The sequence below is a fragment of the Aquarana catesbeiana genome, linkage group LG02, assembly GCF_042186555.1.
Source record: "Aquarana catesbeiana isolate 2022-GZ linkage group LG02, ASM4218655v1, whole genome shotgun sequence".
NCBI lineage: Eukaryota > Metazoa > Chordata > Amphibia > Anura > Ranidae > Aquarana > Aquarana catesbeiana.
The window spans coordinates 583,308,038-583,328,557 of NC_133325.1; the positions used below are offsets into that span (position 1 = coordinate 583,308,038).

General features: G+C 44.2%; 1 protein-coding gene across 2 annotated transcripts; it reads left to right on the plus strand.

Annotated features, from left to right (window-relative positions):
* The first annotated feature begins 1,325 nt into the window (after positions 1–1,325).
* Positions 1,326–20,045, plus strand: MED18 (mediator complex subunit 18). 2 transcript variants are annotated; one of them, XM_073616192.1, is made up of 3 exons: positions 1,326–1,482; positions 18,768–18,858; positions 19,346–20,043. In XM_073616192.1, exons 2-3 carry the CDS (start codon positions 18,786–18,788, stop codon positions 19,897–19,899), a joined length of 627 nt encoding a protein of 208 aa, XP_073472293.1. In that variant the 5' UTR covers positions 1,326–1,482; positions 18,768–18,785; the 3' UTR covers positions 19,900–20,043. The 2 variants fall into 2 exon arrangements, with proteins under 2 accessions (XP_073472293.1, XP_073472294.1); XM_073616193.1 differs by having other exon boundaries at positions 1,334–1,410; positions 19,346–20,045.
* Positions 20,046–20,520: the final 475 nt, after the last annotated feature.

Genomic DNA, 20,520 nt, shown 5'->3' on the forward strand with positions numbered 1-20,520 from the left:
AAAATCCCTCAGACTGTCTACTTTCCAAAAAGCTGTAATTTGTGGGGGTATTTGTACTGTCCTGGTGTTTCAAGAAATGAGATAGGCCGTCAGTACATCAGGACTGATCAAATTTCAAATATATATCCCATAGTTTGTAGACGATATACCCTTCACACAAACCAATTAATATACACTTATTGGGATTTTATTTTTACTAAAGACATGTAGCAGAATACAAAGCGGCGTCACAACGTCACTTCCGGTTTACTCAGCTTCCAATGGCACCGATTAAAAAAAAAAAAAAAAACCTTAATATTCCAATCTAATGCAAAGGGGGATTTGGGGTCCCTCCATAAAGAGTAACTGTCAATGTTTATTACTGTCACAAGGAATGTTTACATTATTTATGACGGCAATTAAGGTGATCAGATTTTTTTTTTTTTTTTTTTTAAGAGACAGTGTAAAAAAAAAAAAAAAAAATAAGAAAAAGAAAATAATAATTTTGAAGCGCCCCCGTCCCCGCGTTCTTGCGCACCAAAGAAAATGCATATATAAGACGCGCCCGCAAATGTAAACAGTGTTCAAATCACACATGTGAGGTATCGCCGCAATCGCCAGAGCGAGAGCAATAATTCTAGCACTGGTAACCGTTACATTTTTTAAAGCATCGCCTATGGAGATTTTTAAGTACCGTAATTTGTCACCATTCCACTAGTGTGCGCAATTTTAAACCTTGACATGTTAGGTGTCTATTTACTCAGCGTAACATCATCTTTCACAATATACAAAAAAAATTGGACTAACTTTACTGTTTTCTTATTTAATTAAAAAAAATTAAAAGTGTATTTTTTCCATAAAGATCGTGTTTAAAAGACCACTGCACAACTACCGTGTGCTATAAAATATTGCAACGACCGCCATATTATTCTTCAGAGTCTTTGCTGCAAAAATATAGAGAACGTTTTGTAGCAAAAAAAATAATAAAATAGTGATTTTAACTTGTAAACAACAAATGTCAGAAAATGGCTTGGTCCAGCGGTGGTTAATGTAGCGCAGTGCTGAATAGCATAAAATGCCTTGGTCCTGGAGGGGGTAAAAACTTCTGCAGCTCAAGTGGTTATGTTTTAATCCTGACTTTTGTATACTTTGTTTCAAAAACAAAAAAAATACTTGAAACGAAAATGCGTTAAGTAGTGATTTAATAAAAAATAAAGCAACACGTCAGCATGCAATAGCAAGAAAACAGAATCTCCTCATACTTCATTTCTGCAGTACTGGCGCGTAACGAGCAGAGAAGGGAAACACTACAAGTCCCGTGATGCCGTGCGCTCCATTCAAGCTTGTCTTCCGGTCGGGCGCCTCAGAACAGGTAGGACTTCCGGTGATGTCAGAGGGAGAGACTGAGAGCCTGAGGACATAGAGAAATCGGTGAGAGGGAGGGGAGGTGAAGTGAGAGCTGAAGACAGAGCGAGAAGGGGGCAGCCCGGTACTGAGCAGCAGGTGAGAGAACCTCATGGAGGTCACTTTATTGACACTTCCCGCCTTCCTCACCTAGCCGGTGCCCCCATAGACTGGCATGGTGCCAAGGAGCCGGTGATGTATGGAGTGTGCGGGGATAGGACTTCTCCCCACCATGTACCTCACAGCTCCCTCCACCACTCCAGCCCTGTCTTCTCTGTGTTATGGGAATAGTTTGTCTGAAGTTTCCTGACATTACATATTGATCTGGAGGGACACCACAAAGTCACTCCATACTCCAGATGGCCACCTACCGCTCTCTGAGGACCTCCCAGCATTGTGGACATCTTTTCTTTTTAATATTTTATTGTTTTTGTAAAATGAGATACAAAGCGAGTGTACAGGTAGATTGTGGGCATCTTTTACATATGCAGTTCTAATTGGCCCTTTCAGTGTTCCATACACAAGCACAATGCCGTGGGTTTGAGTTGGACGTTCACACATTGATTTCTAATTGACCGGTCAGCTTTTCTCAGCTAGGGTTCTAATAGGAGTTCCATGAGAATTGGGGGATTGATCTCCCGCCTGACAGTTCCTGCAAATGTTCACCACCGCCATCACTTGGCAGCACGAGCTGTACGGAAACAGGACCAATCAATGTAAAGTTCACCATGCATATTACACTCTGAGAGTACAATCTTCTTTTGGGGATAATTCACCCCAGAATGCAGATTGGGAAACCTGCATTCCGTGCACATTTCCCACACCGCAATCCAAACGCACAGGGTGGTCAAACTGCTACAGATGTCGGCGGATTCCTAACGACATCACAAACGTAGCGTGTGTGCGCCTGCTCTGGATTGTATGCTACCCAGTTGCAGTGTTAAACTATTTTTAGACGCAGCTTTTCAGAGATTGGTGAACCTTTTCCCATCTTTACTTCTGAGACACTCTGGGTTTGATTTACTAAAGGCAATAGCTCCAGAGCTTAGTAAATGAGCTGAAGTTCTGCTGACTTCCATCATCCAATCATGTGCAAGCAAACATGCTGTTTTTTTTCCTTGCATGTGCTTGGGTAACTCTTTGCAAAGTGAAGCCTTGCTTCATTTACTAAGCTCTGGAGCAACTGAAACACATTCTATTTGCCTTTAGTAAATCAACCCATCTGACTCTAAGATACACTTTTTTTTTTTTTTTTTTTTTTTTTACTCAATCATGTTACTGACATGTTGCCAATTACCTAATTAGCTGCAAAATGTTCTTCCAGCTCTTCCTTGCTAGTACCACTTAGGCCCCTTTCACACGGAATTTCTGATCAGGTCCGCCTGTCAGTTTTTCAGGTGGACCTGATCAGACCCTCCATTCACTCCTATGGAGCAGCGGATGTCAGCGGTGACATGTCCGCTGCTATCTGATCTGATCCTGTCCGTGAGATCCAGACGGATGGTGACCCTATTTTCCATCCGTCTGGCGGATCGTATAGGATCGGATTTTCCCATAGAGGAGAGTGGGACTCTGACAGGTCCGTCTCTGCACATTGTTATTATTATTATTTAAGGTACTTGTATAGCGCCATCAATTTACGCCGCGCTTTACATATACATTGTACATTCACATCGGTCCCTACCCTCAAGGAGCTTACAATCTAAGGTCCCTAACTCACATTCATAGGGCCAATTTAGACAGAAGCCAATTAACCTACCAGCATGTCTTTGGAGTGTGGGAGGAAACCGGAGTACCCGGAGGAAACCCACGCAGGAACAGGGAGAACATGCAAACCCCAGGCAGGTAGTGTCATGGTTGGGATTCAAACCAGCGACCCCTTTTTACTTCTAGGCAAGAGTGCTACCCACTTCACCACTGTGCAGCACATTGAGTGGAGATGGACCTGTCTTTTGCCTGCTCAGCAGGGATCAATGGAACGATCCCCCGCTGAGCAAAGCTGAGTCCGCCGGGCAGGCCACTCATGTGAAAGGTCCCTTACGTAACTTTCACACGAGAGGTCCTTTTGGGTCTGCCTGTCAATTTTTCAGGTTGACCCAATAGGACCCTCAATTTTTTCTCTATGGGCAGTCGGATGTAAACAGAATGGATGTCCGTTTACACCCGACTGCCTCAAATCTGATCCAGTCCAGCAAAAACAAATGGAAGGGGATCCTTTCTCCTCCATCTGGCTGGATCAGATCAGAGGGCAGTCGGGTGTAAATGGACAGCCAGCCTGTTTACATACTATTGCCCATAGAGCAAAGTGGGCTGTTCTGCATAAGTGGTGGGTACACGGAACTGTCATCTGGCTGTTCCACTCAGCAGGGAATCAGCGGACGGAATGAAGCATAGTCTGGCCCATGTGAAAGGGTCCTTGGCCAGTTTATTTTTGCCCTGTCCCAACTCTTTTGAGACTGCCATCACTTTCAAAAATACCTTTTTTTTTTTTTCCCCACTTCAATACTGGGCACTTCCCCCCTTCCTGCCCAGGACAATTTTCAGCTTTCAGTACTGTCGCACTTTGAATGACAATTGCAGCACTGTACCCAAACAAAATTTTTATTATTTTCTTCCCACTAATAGAGCTTTCCCTAAATGTCTTTTAGGACAGCACCTGGAAGAGTGGCTCCACCCACTAGGAAACAGGAAACGCCAACTCCACCAAATTTCAAAAGGAGGCTTCTTCCCACAGCTCGTCAGTTTTTGTGTTTCCTCCAGCAAGGGAACACCTAGTGGGAGTCAGGGTCTCTTAGGTGCTGTCCAGAGAGGCCAGACTGCCTACCCGACCATACCTTTTTGCCTCCAGAGAGTCCGCCCCTCCCATGCCAAGGGTAGTGGTAAGTGGGCTCCTTCTTCCTCTTCAGCTCAGGGAGAGCTTGATTGTTTCTGGGGCCGCTCCTAGGTGGTGGCAGCCATTCGCGGGGTTCCCTAGCATGTCAGCGTTACAGGCCGCCACCATCTTTTTGGTGGCAGAGTAGAGACTCAGCCGGCCGAAATGAGGTATCCGGCAAGGGGCAGCACCGGGGAACAGGCGCAGCGTCATTTCCGACGGAAATTGCGCAGAGGCAGAGAGGAGGAATAGTCCTGGTGCCCATGTTCCGGAACCGGCATTCTAAGCCACTAACAAGCAACACGACGATGGACACTGGCAGCAGCAAGTGGGACAGGCACCAGCAAGGCCCGGGTATGGGGGGTCTACCCTGTATACTGTGGTGCCTCTCTCCATTTTTTTCACCCTGGTGGCTGGGGCCTGTCTGGGCACAGGGAGTTGGCTGTTGTACTACCTGTGCACCTGTGATGAGCCCGTTAGGAGGCAGGTTTGGCTCACTGGGATGCTCTGGTGTTCTTCTTTGTCGTTTTTTGGCAGGCTAAGAGCTCTGATCCAATAATCAAAAAGAGATGTCCCTCTTGTAAAACGAAGTTACAAGAGGGTTGGAAGAAGACTGTGTCAAATTTGCATTGACTCCTTAGTTAAGAAAGAAGCTTCTGCATGCAGCGATTTAATCGCATCAGTTAAGAGCTAGATGCTACTATCCAATCTTTTCGCTCTTCTCTTACACTGAGTCAGCCAACTACCTCAGGATCCTCTCAGGGCTCACAATAATCCCAGCGGTGGAGGCTGAAGCTGGTCCTTCTACCCAAGGGGAGCATTCGAGGAGGAGGAAGGTGATGACCAAATGTGCGCAGGGCTTAGTGAAACAAAAAGTTGCACTTTCCCAGTGATTCGGTAATTTCTGAAGCCATCAAAAAGGAATGGGCGGATCCAGAGGAAAAACCTTTTTTCCCAAGAGCGCATAAAAGACGCTTCCCGTTCAATGAAGACCCAGAGGCGCTTTGGAACAAAGTTCCTAAATTGGATGTGGCATTTTCCCAAGTTTCCAGATCGACCGACTTGGCATTCGAAGACATGGGAATATTAAAAGATCCCATAGACAAAAGAATGGATCAACAACTTAAAAAGGCTGGGCAATCCATCATGGGCAACCTCAAACCGGCTTTGGCAACTACCTGCATTTCTAGAAACATGGAGTTCTGGCTAAATCCGCTAAAAGCCCACATTATAGCAGATTCACCCAAGCAGGAGATTCTGGATTCAACCCTAGCAGCAGCCGTGGCTTACATTTCTGATGCATCTGCAGAATCAATAAGGATGTCCGCTAGATCCGCTGCCTTAACCACTTGAGCCCCGGACCATTATGCTGCCTAAGGACCAGAGGTCTTTTTCCAATTTGGCACTGCGTCGCTTTAACTGCTAATTGCGCGGTTATGCAATGCTGTACCCAAACGAAATTTGCGTCCTTTTCTTCCCACAAATAGAGCTTTCTTTTGATGGTATTTGATCACTTCTGCAGTTTTTATTTTTTGCGCTATAAACGGAAAAAGACCGAAAATTTTGAAAAAAAATGATATTTTCTACTTTTTGTTATTAAAAAAATCCAATAAACTCAATTTTAGTCATACATTTAGGCCAAAATGTATTCGGCCACATGTCTTTGGTAAAAAAAATGTCAATAAGCGTATATTTATTGGTTTGCGCAAAAGTTATAGCGTCTACAAACTAGGGTACATTTTCTGGAATTTACACAGCTTTTAGTTTATGACTGCCTATGTCATTTCTTGAGGTGCTAAAATGGCAGGGCAGTACAAAACCCCCCCAAATGACCCCATTTTGGAAAGTAGACACCCCAAGGAAATTGCTGATAGGCATGTTGAACCCATTGAATATTTATTTTTTTTGTCCCAAGTGATTGAATAATGACAAAAAAAAAAAAAAAAAAAAATATTTACAAAAAGTTGTCACTAAATGATATATTGCTCACACAGGCCATGGGCCTATGTGGAATTGCACCCCAAAATATATTCAGCTACTTCTCCTGAGTACGGGGATACCACATGTGTGGGACTTTTTGGGAGCCTAGCCGCGTATGGGACCCCGAAAACCAATCACCGCCTTCAGGATTTCTAAGGGTGTAACTTTTTGATTTCACTCTTCACTGCCTATCACAGTTTCGGAGGCCATGGAATGCCCAGGTGGCACAACCCCCCCCCAAATGACCCCATTTTGGAAAGTAGACACCCCAAGCTATTTGCTGAGAGGCATATTGAGTCCATGGAATATTTTATATTTTGACACAAGTTGCGGGAAAGTGACACTTTTTTTTTTTTTTTTTTTTTTTTTGCACAAAGTTGTCACTAAATGATATATTGCTCACACAGGCCATGGGCCTATGTGGAATTGCACCCCAAAATACATTTAGCTGCTTCTCCTGAGTATGGGGATACCACATGTGTGGGACTTTTTGGGAGCCTAGCCGCGTACGGGGCCCCGAAAACCAATCACCGCCTTCAGCGTTTTTAAGGGCGTGAATTTTTGATTTTACTCTTCACTGCCTAACACCGTTTCGGAGGCCATGGAATGCCCAGGTGGCACAAACCCCCCCCAAATGACCCCATTTTGGAAAGTAGACACCCCAAGCTATTTGCTGAGAGGCATGGTGAGTATTTTGCAGCTCTCATTTGTTTTTGAAAATGAAGAAAGACAAGAAAAAACTTTTTTTTTTTTTCTTTTTTCAAATTTCAAAACTTTGTGACAAAAAGTGAGGTCTGCAAAATACTCACTATACCTCTCAGCAAATAGCTTGGGGTGTCTACTTTCCAAAATGGGGTCATTTGGGGGGGTTTTGTGCCACCTGGGCATTCCATGGCCTCCGAAACTGTGATAGGCAGTGAAGAGTGAAATCAAAAATTCACGCCCCTTAGAAAGCCTGAAGGCGGTGCTTGGTTTTCGGGGTCCCGTACACGGCTAGGCTCCCAAAAAGTCTCACACATGTGGTATCCCCGTACTCAGGAGAAGCAGCAGAATGTATTTTGGGGTGTAATTTCACATATTCCCATGGCATGTTTGAGCAATATATCATTTAGTGACAACTTTGTGCAAAAAAAAAAAAAAAAAATTTGTCTCTTTCCCGCAACTTGTGTCGCAATATAAAATATTCCATGGACTCGACATGCCTCTCAGCAAATAGCTTGGGGTGTCTACTTTCCAAAATGGGGTCATTTGGGGGGGTTTTGAACTGTCCTGGCATTTTATGCACAACATTTAGAAGCTTATGTCACACATCACCCACTCTTCTAACCACTTGAAGACAAAGCCCTTTCTGACACTTATTTTTTACATGAAAAAGTTTTTTTTTTTTTGCAAGAAAATTACTTTGAACCCCCAAACATTATATATTTTTTTAAAGCAAATGCCCTACAGATTAAAATGGTGGGGTGTTTCATTTTTTTTTTTCACACAGTATTTGCGCAGCGATTTTTCAAACGCATTTTTTTGGGGAAAAAACACACTTTTTTAAATTTTAATGCACTAAAACACACTATATTGCCCAAATGTTTGATGAAATAAAAAGATGATCTTAGACCGAGTACATGGATACCAACATGACATGCTTTACAATTGCGCACAAACGTGCAGTGGCAACAAAATAAATACATTTTTAAAAGCCTTTAAAAGCCTTTACAGGTTACCACTTTAGATCTACAGAGGAGGTCTACTGCAAAAATTACTGCCCTCGATCTGACCTTCGCGGTGATACCTCACATGCATGGTGCAATTGCTGTTTACGTTGACGACAGACCGCCGCTTGCGTTCGCCTTAGCGCAAGAGCAGGGGGCGACAGGGGTGCTTTTTTTTTTTTTTTTTTTTTTTTTCTTTATTATTTTTTTGCTTTTTTATCTTATTTTTAAACTGTTCCTTTCATTTTTTTTTTTTTTAAATCATTTTTATTGTTATCTCGGGGAATGTAAATATCCCCTATGATAGCAATAGGTAGTGACAGGTACTCTTTTTTGAAAAAATTGGGGTCTATTAGACCCTAGATCTCTCCTCTGCCCTCAAAGCATCTGACCACACCAAGATCGGTGTGATAAAATGCTTCCCCAATTTCCCAATGGCGCTATTTACATCCGGCGAAATCTAAGTCATAAAATGCTCGTAGCTTCCGGTTTCTTAGGCCATAGAGATGTTTGGAGCCACTCTTGTCTCTGATCAGCTCTATGGTCAGCTGGCTGAATCACCGGCTGCATTCTCAGGTTCCCTGTTGAGACAGGAGAGCCAGAGAAAAACACGGAAGACGGTGGGGGGGGGGGGGGCATTCCCTCCCACGGCTTGTAAAGGCAGTCTAGAGGCTAATTAGCCGCTAGGATTGCTTTTACATGAAAGCCGACCGCTGGCTGAAAAGAATGATACCAAGATGATACCTAAACCTGCAGGCATCATTCTGGTATAACCACTCAAAGTTGTGAATGGCGTACCTGAAGACAAAAAAAATGGTTAACAATAAAGCACAGTAAACAATAAAGTATAAATAATTACATACCTGAAAAACAAACATGATAAAACATAATAACATGAACAATAACAATAAAACACTGCAGAATAGAATACAGTAAAAAAAGAGCAGAACAATAGAGAGAGAGAATAGAGAGAGAGAACAATAAAACGACAACTATTTTTTTTTATTTTATATATATTTTTTTTTTTTTTACACTTTTTTTGTAACTAACTTTTATAACTGTAACCGGTTCCAGGTTCGGGTCTCTCAAAATGCGATGGCATCTTGGGAGACCCTGTGAAAGTGTGCCTAGTCTGTGCAATGCTGTACCCTACGCTTAATACTCAACTAGTGTATGGTAGCGTTCAAAACATTCACCAATGCAAAGACCAGGATTGTCAGGACAGGAGGGACAATAATAGCGGGTGTCACGCCTATATCCGCGTTTGCTGCAGACACAACATCTTTTTGGGGGGGGTTCGTTGGGTAGGGGTACTCGGGAGCACATAAAAATGCCTCTCATGCAGCCGACTGCATTTCGTTGGGGGATGTGAATGGGGGAAGTACGGGCGCTGCAGAAGTGGTGGGTTCCCAATTAGGATTGGCGAATGCAGCAGGAAGGGCACTATGGGCACGACGGGCCTGTGTTTGTCTTTTTGGTGGCAGCGGGACACTACTTGTGCTTGCCACCTCACCAGCTTGAACTGCACTTATGGGACTCGCCACATCACCAAGTGTTACTGCAGTGCTGGTTTGACTACGACCGGGGTGTACTAGGCCGCTGGTGCTTGCCAGTTCAATAAAAAGCTTCCAAAAAAACTGTTAGCGATCGCAGGGATCAGGCCTGACTCTGCGAACGCTGCAGTTATGCGTTTAGTGTTTTGTAAGTGACAGTGATCGATCGATACTGCACTTGGGTGGGCTGGACTGGGCCGGGCGGAGGGGCAAAACGCAGGTGCTAGCAGGTATCTGGGTTGATCCCGCTAACACTGCGTTTTTGGGAACCCTAAACTGCTGGGGACGCTAGTATAGATCTGATCAGATCAGATATTGATCCGATCAGATACTATACCACTAAAGGAGGCGTATGCTGCGTGCGTGGGTGTTAGCGGTACTGGCGCTAACCTGACGCTGCCTGGGGCCGGTGCTTGCTAGTTCACCAAAATGCTACCAAAAAAACTGTTAGCGATCGCAGGGATCAGGCCTGACTCTGCGAACGCTGCAGTTATGCGTTTAGTGCCTTGTAAGTGTCAGTGATCGATCGATACTGCACTTGGGTGGGCTGGGCTGGGCCGGGCGGAGGGGCACAACGCAGGTGCTAGCAGGTATCTGGGCTGATCCCGCTAACACTGCGTTTTTGGGAACCCTAAACTGCTGGGGACGCTAGTATAGATCTGATCGGATCAGATATTGATCCGATCAGATACTATACCACTAAGGGAGGTGTACGGTGCGTGCGTGGGTGTTAGCGGTACTGGCGCTAACCTGACGCTGCCTGGTGCTTGCTTGCCAGTTCACCAAAATGCTACCAAAAAAACTGTTAGCGATCGCAGGGATCAGGCCTGACTCTGCGAACGCTGCAGTTATGCGTTTAGTGTTTTGTAAGTGACAGTGATCGATCGATACTGCACTTGGGTGGGCTGGGCGGAGGGGCAAAACGCAGGTGCTAGCGGGTATCTGGGCTGATCCCGCTAACACTGTGTTTTTGGGAACCCTAAACTGCTGGGGACGCTAGTATAGATCTGATCAGATCAGATATTGATCCGATCAGATACTATACCACTAAGGGAGGCGCATGCTGCGTGCGTGGGTGTTAGCGGTACTGGCGCTAATCTGACGCTGCCTGGGGCGACGCATATCACCGCCGGGCGATCAGGGGGCTAAACCTTTATTTGGTAATAAACGGCGGGTGCCCTGACACTATAAAAAATAAACGAACTAACCTGCGTCACCCGTAACGGTTATACGGTGATCAGTGGTGAAAGGGTTAACTAGGGGGCAATCAAGGGGTTAAAACATTTATTAGGTAGTATATGGGGGTCCCTGTCACTATAAAACGCTGACGGCGAACCTAAATATTTACCTCACTAACTAGCGTCACCAGCGACACTAATACAGCGATCAGAAAAATGATCGCTTAGCAACACTGGTGACAGGGGGTGATCAAGGGGTTAAAACTTTATTAGGGGGGGTTAGGGGGGTACCCTAGACCTAAAGGGGGGTAATACTAACTGTCCCAACACTGTAACTGTCACAAACTGACACTATGCAGTAATCAGAAAAAAAAAAAAAAAAAAAAAAAAAAAACCTGCTGGTGTCAGTTTGTGACAGGGGGGGGGGGGTGATTGGGGGGGGATCGGGGGGCGATCGGGGGGGGGATCGGGGTGTTTTGTGTGCCTGCCATGTTCTACTGTGTGTGTAGTGTGTTGTGCACTTACATTGATGTCTTCTCCCCTCGGCGCTGGAACGGAAAATACCGAGCCGAGGGGAGATGACATCATTTCCTTTGCTGCTGTTTAGCATACAGCAGCAAAGGAGTGTTCCCATTGGCCGGCGGCGATCGCGAGGGGGGGGCCACGAACGGATGGCCTCCCCCTCATCTCGGATCGCCGGGGAACAGAACGGGACCGCTTCGGGCACCGGGGGGGGGTCCGATCGGACCCCCCACCCGCGAGAGGCAAATCACGTACATGTACGTGATTTTGCCTGCCCGTGCCGCCTTGCCGACGTAAATCGGCGTTAGGCGGTCCTTAAGTGGTTAAAGCGGGGGTCCACCTATCTATCGTTTTTTTTTTTTTTTTTTTTTTGGAGTTCATTCACAAACTTTTCTTCTCATAATTATCTACTCACATGTTCTGTGTAATAAGTCCGCCTGTGTCTGATTTCGTTGTAAAGAATAACTTATAAAATTTACTGAAGGCGGTTTCCATCTTCATTGTGGGCATTTGAAGCCCACAAGCATGTATTTCCTGGATGCGGTGAATGCTGTGCTCCCAGCATTCACCGAGATGTTGTGATGATGCTGTTGCACAATGCATGCTGGGAAGCCTGAGACTAGCTCCCAGGGAACTGTGGGAGGTCTGGGAGAGGCTAGAAACACGCCTACTCCCATGGGAGGAAAACCAGGAAGTGCTAAGAAGATTAGAAAAAAAAAAAGGTAATTACGGCGATTTAAATTTTTTTACACAGCATGTCAGCATCTAGGCAAGGAAGAGAATGCATAGAGATAATGTTCAAAATTTGGGTGGAACCCCGCTTTAACTAATTCAGTCAGGAGAGCCCTATGGCTGAACACCTGCCCAGGGGACGCAGCGTCTATAAGTAAATTGTGTGGAATCCCATTTATGGGAGATCTTTTATTCGGTCCTGATCTAGATTCAGTTTTAAATAGGACAGCTGATAAAAAGAAATCTATTCTAGACATGCTGGCCCAGGGATAAAAAATAGAGCTTTCAGACCTCCAGAAAGATACTTTGTAAACAAACCTGCCAAGGGACACAACAAAGACCCTAGCCACCCTGTTAGGGGATCTGATGCAACAGAGAGTTGTGATTCAGGTATCTCCAGAGGAATGTTATCGGGGTTTCTATTCCCATATTTTCCTGAAGAAACCGTTGGGAAGCTTTCATCTCATTCTCAACATTCTTTAACTTTTAAACGAGTCAGTCCGATACAGGTGATTCCGCATGGACTCCATTTTTTCAGTCAGAAATCTTAGTCAAGGGATGCTTTATGGCATCAATCGACTTAAGAGATGTGCAACTGCATGTGCCTATAGCCTCTCAGTCTCAAAAGTACCTCAGGCTGACAATAAATATGGGGAAGGAGGTGCTGCATCTACAATTCAAGGCCCTCCCTTTTGGTCTTTCATCCGCCCCACGAATATTTACAAAAATAATGGCGGAAGCTCTTGCTCCTCCCTGTCTTCAAGGAATTGCGGTAATCCCTTATCTGGACTACCTCCTCCTTTGCCCCTTCCAGAGAAAAATTGCAGGTAGACCTTGCCAAGGATCACAATCATTTAGAAGCCTTGGGCTGGATTGTGAACCTTCAGAAATCAAATTTCAAACCAGCTCAGAAAGTTCAGTTTCTAGGTTATCAAATTTGATTTAGTAAAACACAGGTTTTTTTTTTTTTTTTTTTCTTCCAGAAGAAAAGGAAAACAGTCATAAGTGTGGTAGCCAGGCTACAAACAAACCAGGAGATATCAATCAGATTATGTCAGCCCTGGGTATCTTAAGACCCCTTTCACGCTAAAAAAAGCACCTGAAAAGCTCATGAAAACCTATTTTCATTCAAATCAATGAATGCTTTCACACTGGGGCAGTGCGCTGGCAGGGCGGTGAAAAAAACACCCCTCTCCATTGAAATGAATGGAAAGCTCTTCAAAAGCACTCAGTGTTTTACTGGCAGTTTAGAAGCGCCTCAGTGTGAAAGGGGCCTTACTTCGACAACGCCGGCCATTCAATGGGTGAGGCTCCATTTCAGGCCCCTCCAGAGTTTTCTCTTTAAAGGTTTGGGATCACAGCCCAGAAGTCTTAGGCCCCTTTCACACTGGGGCATCGGCGCTGTTGGTGGTAAAGCACCATTTTTGCGGGAGTTTTCGGCTGCTAGCGGGTGGTTTTAACCCCCACTAGGGGCTGAAAAAGGGTTAAAATGACCCGCACTTTGCTGGCGGTTCGGCAGCGGTGCCCATTCCATTCAATGGGCAGGAGTGGTTTAGGAGCGGTGTGTACACCGCTCCTTCACCGCTCCAAAGATGCTGCTAGCAGGAATTTTTTAGCGTCCTGCCAGTGCACTGTTCTAGTTTGAAAGCCCTCGGGCTTTCTCACTGAAGAGACAGGAGAGGCTCTTTACAGGCGCTGTTTTTAGCGCTGTAGCGCCTCAGTGTGAAAGGGGTCTTGGACACAAATGTAAAACTCCCCACCAGGGTCAAGAGGACCCTTTAGTGGTGGAGAAGTCAGTCAGTTTTGTCAAAGAGCTTACTATGGTCTTTTCTGACAGAAGAAAGAGTCACGACAGACGCCAGCAGTTGGGGATGGGGGGCTCACTGGGAACAAAATATAGCACAGGGAATTTGGTCCCGATCCGAAGCGGGAAGGTCCTCAAACTGGAGGGAGTTCAAAGCAGTCGTCCTAGCATTTGCTGCCTTCTCCAAACCTCCAGGGGTCCCATGTGCAATTTATATCAGACAATGCCACTGCCATGGCATACCTGAACAAATGGGGGCACAAGGAGCAAAGCTCTAATATTGCTGTCATCAGAAATCCTGGAGTGGGCAGAGAAGCATTTACTCTCCCTGTCAGCAGTGCATCTCAAAGGCATGCTAAACGAAGTAGCAGACTTCTTGAGCAGACGAAAATTCAGGAAGCAGAATGGAGCTTGAATCCAGAAATATTTTTCATTGATCGCCAGGATGTGGAGGCGTCCACAAGTGAACTTGTTTGCGTCAAAAGCAAACGCTCAGCTCCCTCAGTTCTTTTCTCTGCACAGAGACAGCGGCTCACTAGGGATAGTCTTAGCACATCCTTGGAACTTTCATCTGGACTATGCCCCCCCCCCCCCCCTTTTCAGCTAATTCCACTGGTATTGAGGAAAATACAAAAGGAAAAAGTGTCGACAGTCAAACCATTCTACCATTCTAGCAGCTTCCTCTCACAGGACTTACTACTTCAAGGCCCAGTATACCACCTGGATATAGCCAGATTAAGTCTCACCGTTCCACACAAAAATGGAACTTCTGCTTTTTGGACCCAACCCCCCCCCCCCTCCGCTGTCACATTTGGCACTTTTCAGGGGGGAGGGGGTGCAGATACCTGTATTAGGCATTCATTCACTGAACTCTGTGAATGACAGATGTGCCTGTGTAGAAGTCCTGCACAGTTGCGCTTATTTTAAAATGTGACAGCAGGGGTGGGGAGAGGTTCCCCGGCCTGCTGTCATTTTGGGGGGAGAAGCGGGTGTGTGTGAAGGACTGCTCCAAAGTAACATGTTACATTCTAATGCAGATGTTTTGTAACCTTTTACAAAAGGTGAACTTTTTTCCTTTAAAATCACTTCCCGCTCGCTGGCTGTCCTTGACTTTGTGCGGGTATGTCTGAATGATGCCTGCAGCTACAGGCATCATTCAGATATTGGCTTTTTCAGCTGGCGATTCCCTGCTGTTCCGCCTCTTAATCGTTCTTACGGGCAGCGAGAGGGGACGTTCCCCCCCCACCGCCCTCCGGTGCTTCTACTGACTCGCTGCTTCCATTGGTGAGTCGGAGACGGGATACGCTGGCCCCGGATGTTTACCATAGAGATTTCCGGTGGACCAGATGGTCGCCGGAGTCTCTATGATCGTTCGGGGCCGAGTGCGATGTTATGAGGTCACGGCCGGCCTCTGTATTCAAACAAATGGTGCCGTCTCGGCTGGGAAGCCGAGAGAGTTTTTTTTTTTTTTTTGTTATTATTTTAGGCTTCCCAGCCTAGAGGTGAGATATGGGGTCTTAATGACCCCATATCTCACTGTAAAGAGGACCGATCATGCCATATTCCTATTACAAGGGATGTTTACATTCCTTGTTATAGGAACAAAAGTGATCAAAAAAAAAAAAAAAGTAAAGCGCCCCTGTCCCGGTGTGCTCGCACGCAGAAGCAAACGCATATGTAATTTCCTTTCGTATATGAAACTGGTGTTCAAACCACACATGTGAGGTATCTCCTTGATCGTTAGAGCGAGAGCAATATTTCTAGCCCTAGACCTCCTCTGTAACTCAAAACATGTAACCAGTAAATATTTTTAAAACGTCGCCTGTGGGGATTTTTAAGTACCGAAGCTTGGCGCCATTCCACGAGCGTGTGCAATTTTGAAGTGTGACAAGTTAGGTATCTATTTACTCGGCATAACTTCATCTTTCACATTATGCAAAAAAATTGGGCTAACTTTACTGTTTTTTTTGTTTGTTTTTTTTTTTTTTTGTTAAGGTCCAAAATTGTTTTTTTTTTTTCAAAATAACCACATTTAGAAAAATTGTTGCGCGAATACCGTGCGAGATAAAAAGTTGCAACGACCGCCATTGTATTCTCTAGGGTCTTTGGGGGTTCTATGTAATTTTCTAGCAAAAAAATTATGATTTTTACATGTAGAAGAGAAATGTCAGAATTGGCCTGGGCGGCAAGTGGTTAAAAGGAGAAGTCCAGCCTGAGCTCATTGGGCTGGGCTTCTCCTACGGTTCACAGGAGTGAATTTAGTTGTGCACTCCTGTGACCCATTTTTAGCAGAGGGCGGTTTACAATTCCATTCTCTGCTGACGTCACCAAGATCAGTCCAGGCACCGTCTCATCCCGACTCTGGGAGTCTGGATCCACCAGGTGCCTGGACTGAAAGGCTGAGGTGGCCGCTCCCCATCCCTCCACAGCTCATCGCTCCAGTGAGCGCCAAAGAGCAGAGAGGAGAGACGCTGACTGACAGGCAGCAGCTCTCCACTCGGAGAGGTGAGAGAACTGAGCCATCGGCCTTTTTTGATGGCTCAGTTCTCAGTGAATTTTTTTAAATGACAATTTTTATTTATTTTTTTATTGCATTTTAGTGTAAATATGAGATCTGAGGTCTTTTTGACCCCAGATCTCATATTTAAGAGGTCCTGTAATGCTTTTTTTCTATTACAAGGGATGTTTACATTCTTTGTAATAGGAATAAAAGTGACAATTTTTTTTTTAAAAAACAGTGTAAAAATAGAAGGTAAAATAAATAAGAAAAAGAAAAAAAATTTTAAACGCACCCCGTCCCGACGAGCTTGCGTGCAGAAGCGGACGCATATGTGAGTAGAGCCTGCATATGAAAACTGTGTTCAAGTCACACGTGAGTATCGCCGCGATCGGTAGAGGGAAAGCAATAATTCTAGCTCTAGACCTCCTCTGTAACTTAAAACATGCAACCTGTAGAATTTTTTAAAATGTCGCCTATGGAGATTTTTTAAGGGTAAAAGTTTGTCGCCATTCCATGAGCGGGCGCAATTTTGAAGCATGACATGTTGGGTATCAATTTTAATCGGCGTAACGTTATCTTTCACAATATAAAAACAAATTGGGCTAACTTTACTGTTGTTTTTTTTTTTTTTTAATTCAAAAAAGTGTATATTTTCCAAAAAAAGTGCGCTTGTAAGACCGTTGCGCAAATACGGTGTGACAAAGTATTGCAATGACTACCATTTCATTTTCTAGGGTGTTAGAAAAAAAGGTATAATGTTTGGGGTTTCTAAGTCATTTTCTAGCAAAAAAAAAAAAAACGTTTTTAACTTGTAAACAACAAATCTCAGAAAGAGGCTCGGTCCTTAAGTGGATAAGCATTCCTACAGGCACAACAAATGATCTCCATATTGTGTATAGTATGATTAACTCTTTTATAACCGCCCGCTCCATCTAGTGGCCATAATGTGTAATATCAATGAAATATCTCAAAAAAAAAAAAAAAAAGGGAAAAAGTAGCCTCCATTCTGGGCACTAGATGGAGTGACAATCATAGGAGAGAATAATTACAAACAATAAACATTCATTGTGCCTGTGTGAATGCTTAAGGCATCTGCACATAGATGTCTAACTGTCCCTTGGTTATTATTATTATTATACACGATTTATATAGTGCCAACAGTTTACGCATCGCATTACAATGTAGAGGGGGGACAGCACAACTACAGTACAATACAGGAGGGCCCTGCTCGTAGAGCTTACATTCTAAAGGGAGGGGGTGGTGGTACAAAAGGTAATAGATGCGGGGAATGATTTGATGGGGTGACTCGGGGACAGTTGTTAGGTGGGTGTGGGATAGGCTTCCCTGAATAAGGAGTTTTCAGGGATCTCCTAAAGGTGGCCGGGTTAGGGGCTGATCGTATATACTGGGGCAGGGAATTCCAGAGCATGGGAGAGGCTCCGGAGAAGTCCTGAAGACGAGCATGAGAGGAGGTAACAAGGGAGCTAGAGAGCAGGAGGTCCTGGGAGGAGCGGAGGGGATGATTTGGGTGATATCTGTAAATGAGGTTGGTGATGTAGCTGGGGGCAATGTTGTGTATGGCCTTGTATGTTATGATTAGCATTTTGAATTTTATATGGTGGGGTAGTGCAAGCCAGTGAAGGGATTGGCAGAGAGGGGCAGCAGTCACGGATCGATTAGTGAGGTGTATTAGTCTAGCAGCAGCATTCATAATGGACAGAAGGGGGGATAGCCTGCGTAGGTAATTAAGGAGAGAGTTGCAGTAGTCAAGGTGGGAAATAATCAAGGCGTTAATAAGTTGCTTTGTGGTGTCATTAGTCAGGAAGGGTCAAATCCCTTTGCTTATTCCTTTACTACACTGCAAATCTGTGTCTGTGAAACCTAAAGCTCACCATATATGTTAAAATCTAATCGTAAAATCTCTTACCAGCAGCTATAAGATGCAAAGGTCTTACTGATTGGATATTTTCAGTAGGTCTTCATATAGTTTTGGAAAATGTAAAGAACACTGTTCAGTCAGTTTGTAGTGTGTGTGGTAAAAGTGATTTACCATCTTCCTGTACACTTCTTGTAGTGAGCATTTGTTACCAAATTAGTTTCTGGGTTGTGTCTACACATACACTGACAACAAAATGGGGATGCACATACCCACACACCAAAGCCATTGGAAGGATAAATGGCCTAACGTTTATTAAGACTTTAGATATGTGTTGGGACCATTGTGTGTGTGTGTGTGTGTGTGTGTGTGTTATTTACTACTTATGGGAGGGGACCATCAAACAATATTCCTTGAACCTCCAACCTAATTTGGAGTAATATATCAATTACTCCCACTGAAGTTGGGGCTCAAAAAGAGGAAACAAATATATTTTTTAGAAAGTGTCATCAGAAAAATCACCAGGTGTTCCTATGCTGTTCTGCGAACATGCTGTATTGTTAGACTGAAAAACGACAAACTTGGTTAAATGCATCTTGTGATTGATACATGTAAACACATAATCATGTTTTTATTTTATCTTTTTTTTTTTTCAATACAGGAATAATTTGATTGACAAATGGAGGCTCCTCCAGTAACCACTATGCCTGTTTCAGGCGGGACCATCAACATGATGGAATATCTGCTTCAAGGTGACATAATGTACCATTAATTAGAAAGGGAGACAAAAACCACCACAGCTTGGGGAAATTTAGCTTTATTTCTACCTTCCTCCCTGCAATCTCTCCAATTCCTGCCTGCTGAATAAAGTACAAATAAAGACTCCTGAATGAGAGCCCAAACAAGTAACAAATCCAGTTGTGATGCACAAGCCTTGCAAATTTTTTTTACATCCCACTGTGATATAAGCAGGCACAGCCTACATGAGTGGTAATTTATCAACATCAGTATCAACAGGTGTTTGGGGCTCTGCAGGGGGGGGCTAAGGGAGTGCTTTAGCGTTTTTTAAAGGGGGTTTCCACTTAAGGTACCTGAATTTGTCTTGTGTTAAGCGTTAAACATTGTAAATGTATATTGTTTTGCATCGCTTTAATAAATTAACTTATAATACTTTAATTTTGAGTACTATACAGTTGTTTCACTGGACATTACTAATGATATTTTTTTCTGTAACACCAGGCAGCATACTTGACCAAGGTCTAGAGAGCCTCCTTCATCGCTTGCGTGGTTTATGTGACAACATGGAGCCCGAGACATTTGCCGACCATGAGAGTGTGTACTTGCTAAAAGGCCAGCAAGCAAGCCCCTTTGTACTTCGTGCCCGACGGCCTCTTGACCGACCAGGATCTCCATGGCACCTCCGTTATCTTGGACAGCCAGAAGCAGGAGACAGAAGTCGTCACACATTGGTCAGGAACTGTGTCGATATTGCAACCTCAGAAGTCCTGCCTGAATTTCTACAAGAAATGGGTTTCAGAATGGACCATGAATTTGTAGCAAAAGGACATTTGTTTCGTAAAGGAGCCATGAAAATAGCTGTATTCAAAATATTCCGTGTGCTAGTGGCAGGAACAGCTGAGGGGGCTGAACCATTGTCTCTCTCTTACTTGGTTGAACTTAGTGCTGTGGCTCCAGCTGGACAAGACAGTGTAGCTGATGAGGTCAGGAGCTTTGCAGAACAACTAAAACCACTGGTACAGCTGGAAAAAATTGACCCGAAACGTCTGATGTGAGAAGTATGGTAACTGCTATGGCATGGCTTTGACATAATTTACACTGCCAGAGTTTCCTAAATGGTGATAAAAGATCAGACCATTGCTTATTTTTGGACTGTTTACAGGCTTTTATTAAACAAGTGTTTTTTTTTTTTTATACTTGTCTCTTACCTTTTTAACATATTTTATTCTTATTGTGTGCACCTAAAGCTAAGGGTTCCATTTGGGAATCTTCTGTACAATCGTTTTTCTCTGATAGGCACATGAACACAGATGCTCAAATCATCTGAGCCTGCACATTTACAGTGTATGTAAAGTCTATCTATATGTCCACACAAAGTCCATGACTACATATTTTGTATATGTATCTGAAGTAGGGCTGAGACAACTAATTGATCGACAACTATTCGATTATGAAAATAGTTGTCAACTATTTTCATAATCGATTAATCGGCCAGCCAGTTAGTTGGCCTGCATGCAGAATGAATTATTTGTTTACATATCAGAAAATACAGTGCAGCACACATACAGCTCAGTACACCATCCATACATGTCAGTAAGTGCCTGAGAGCTTGTGAATGTGTGAGGAGCAATGCCTCATGGGACATGTAGTCCTGGGCAGGAAGTTAGTGGTTCTAA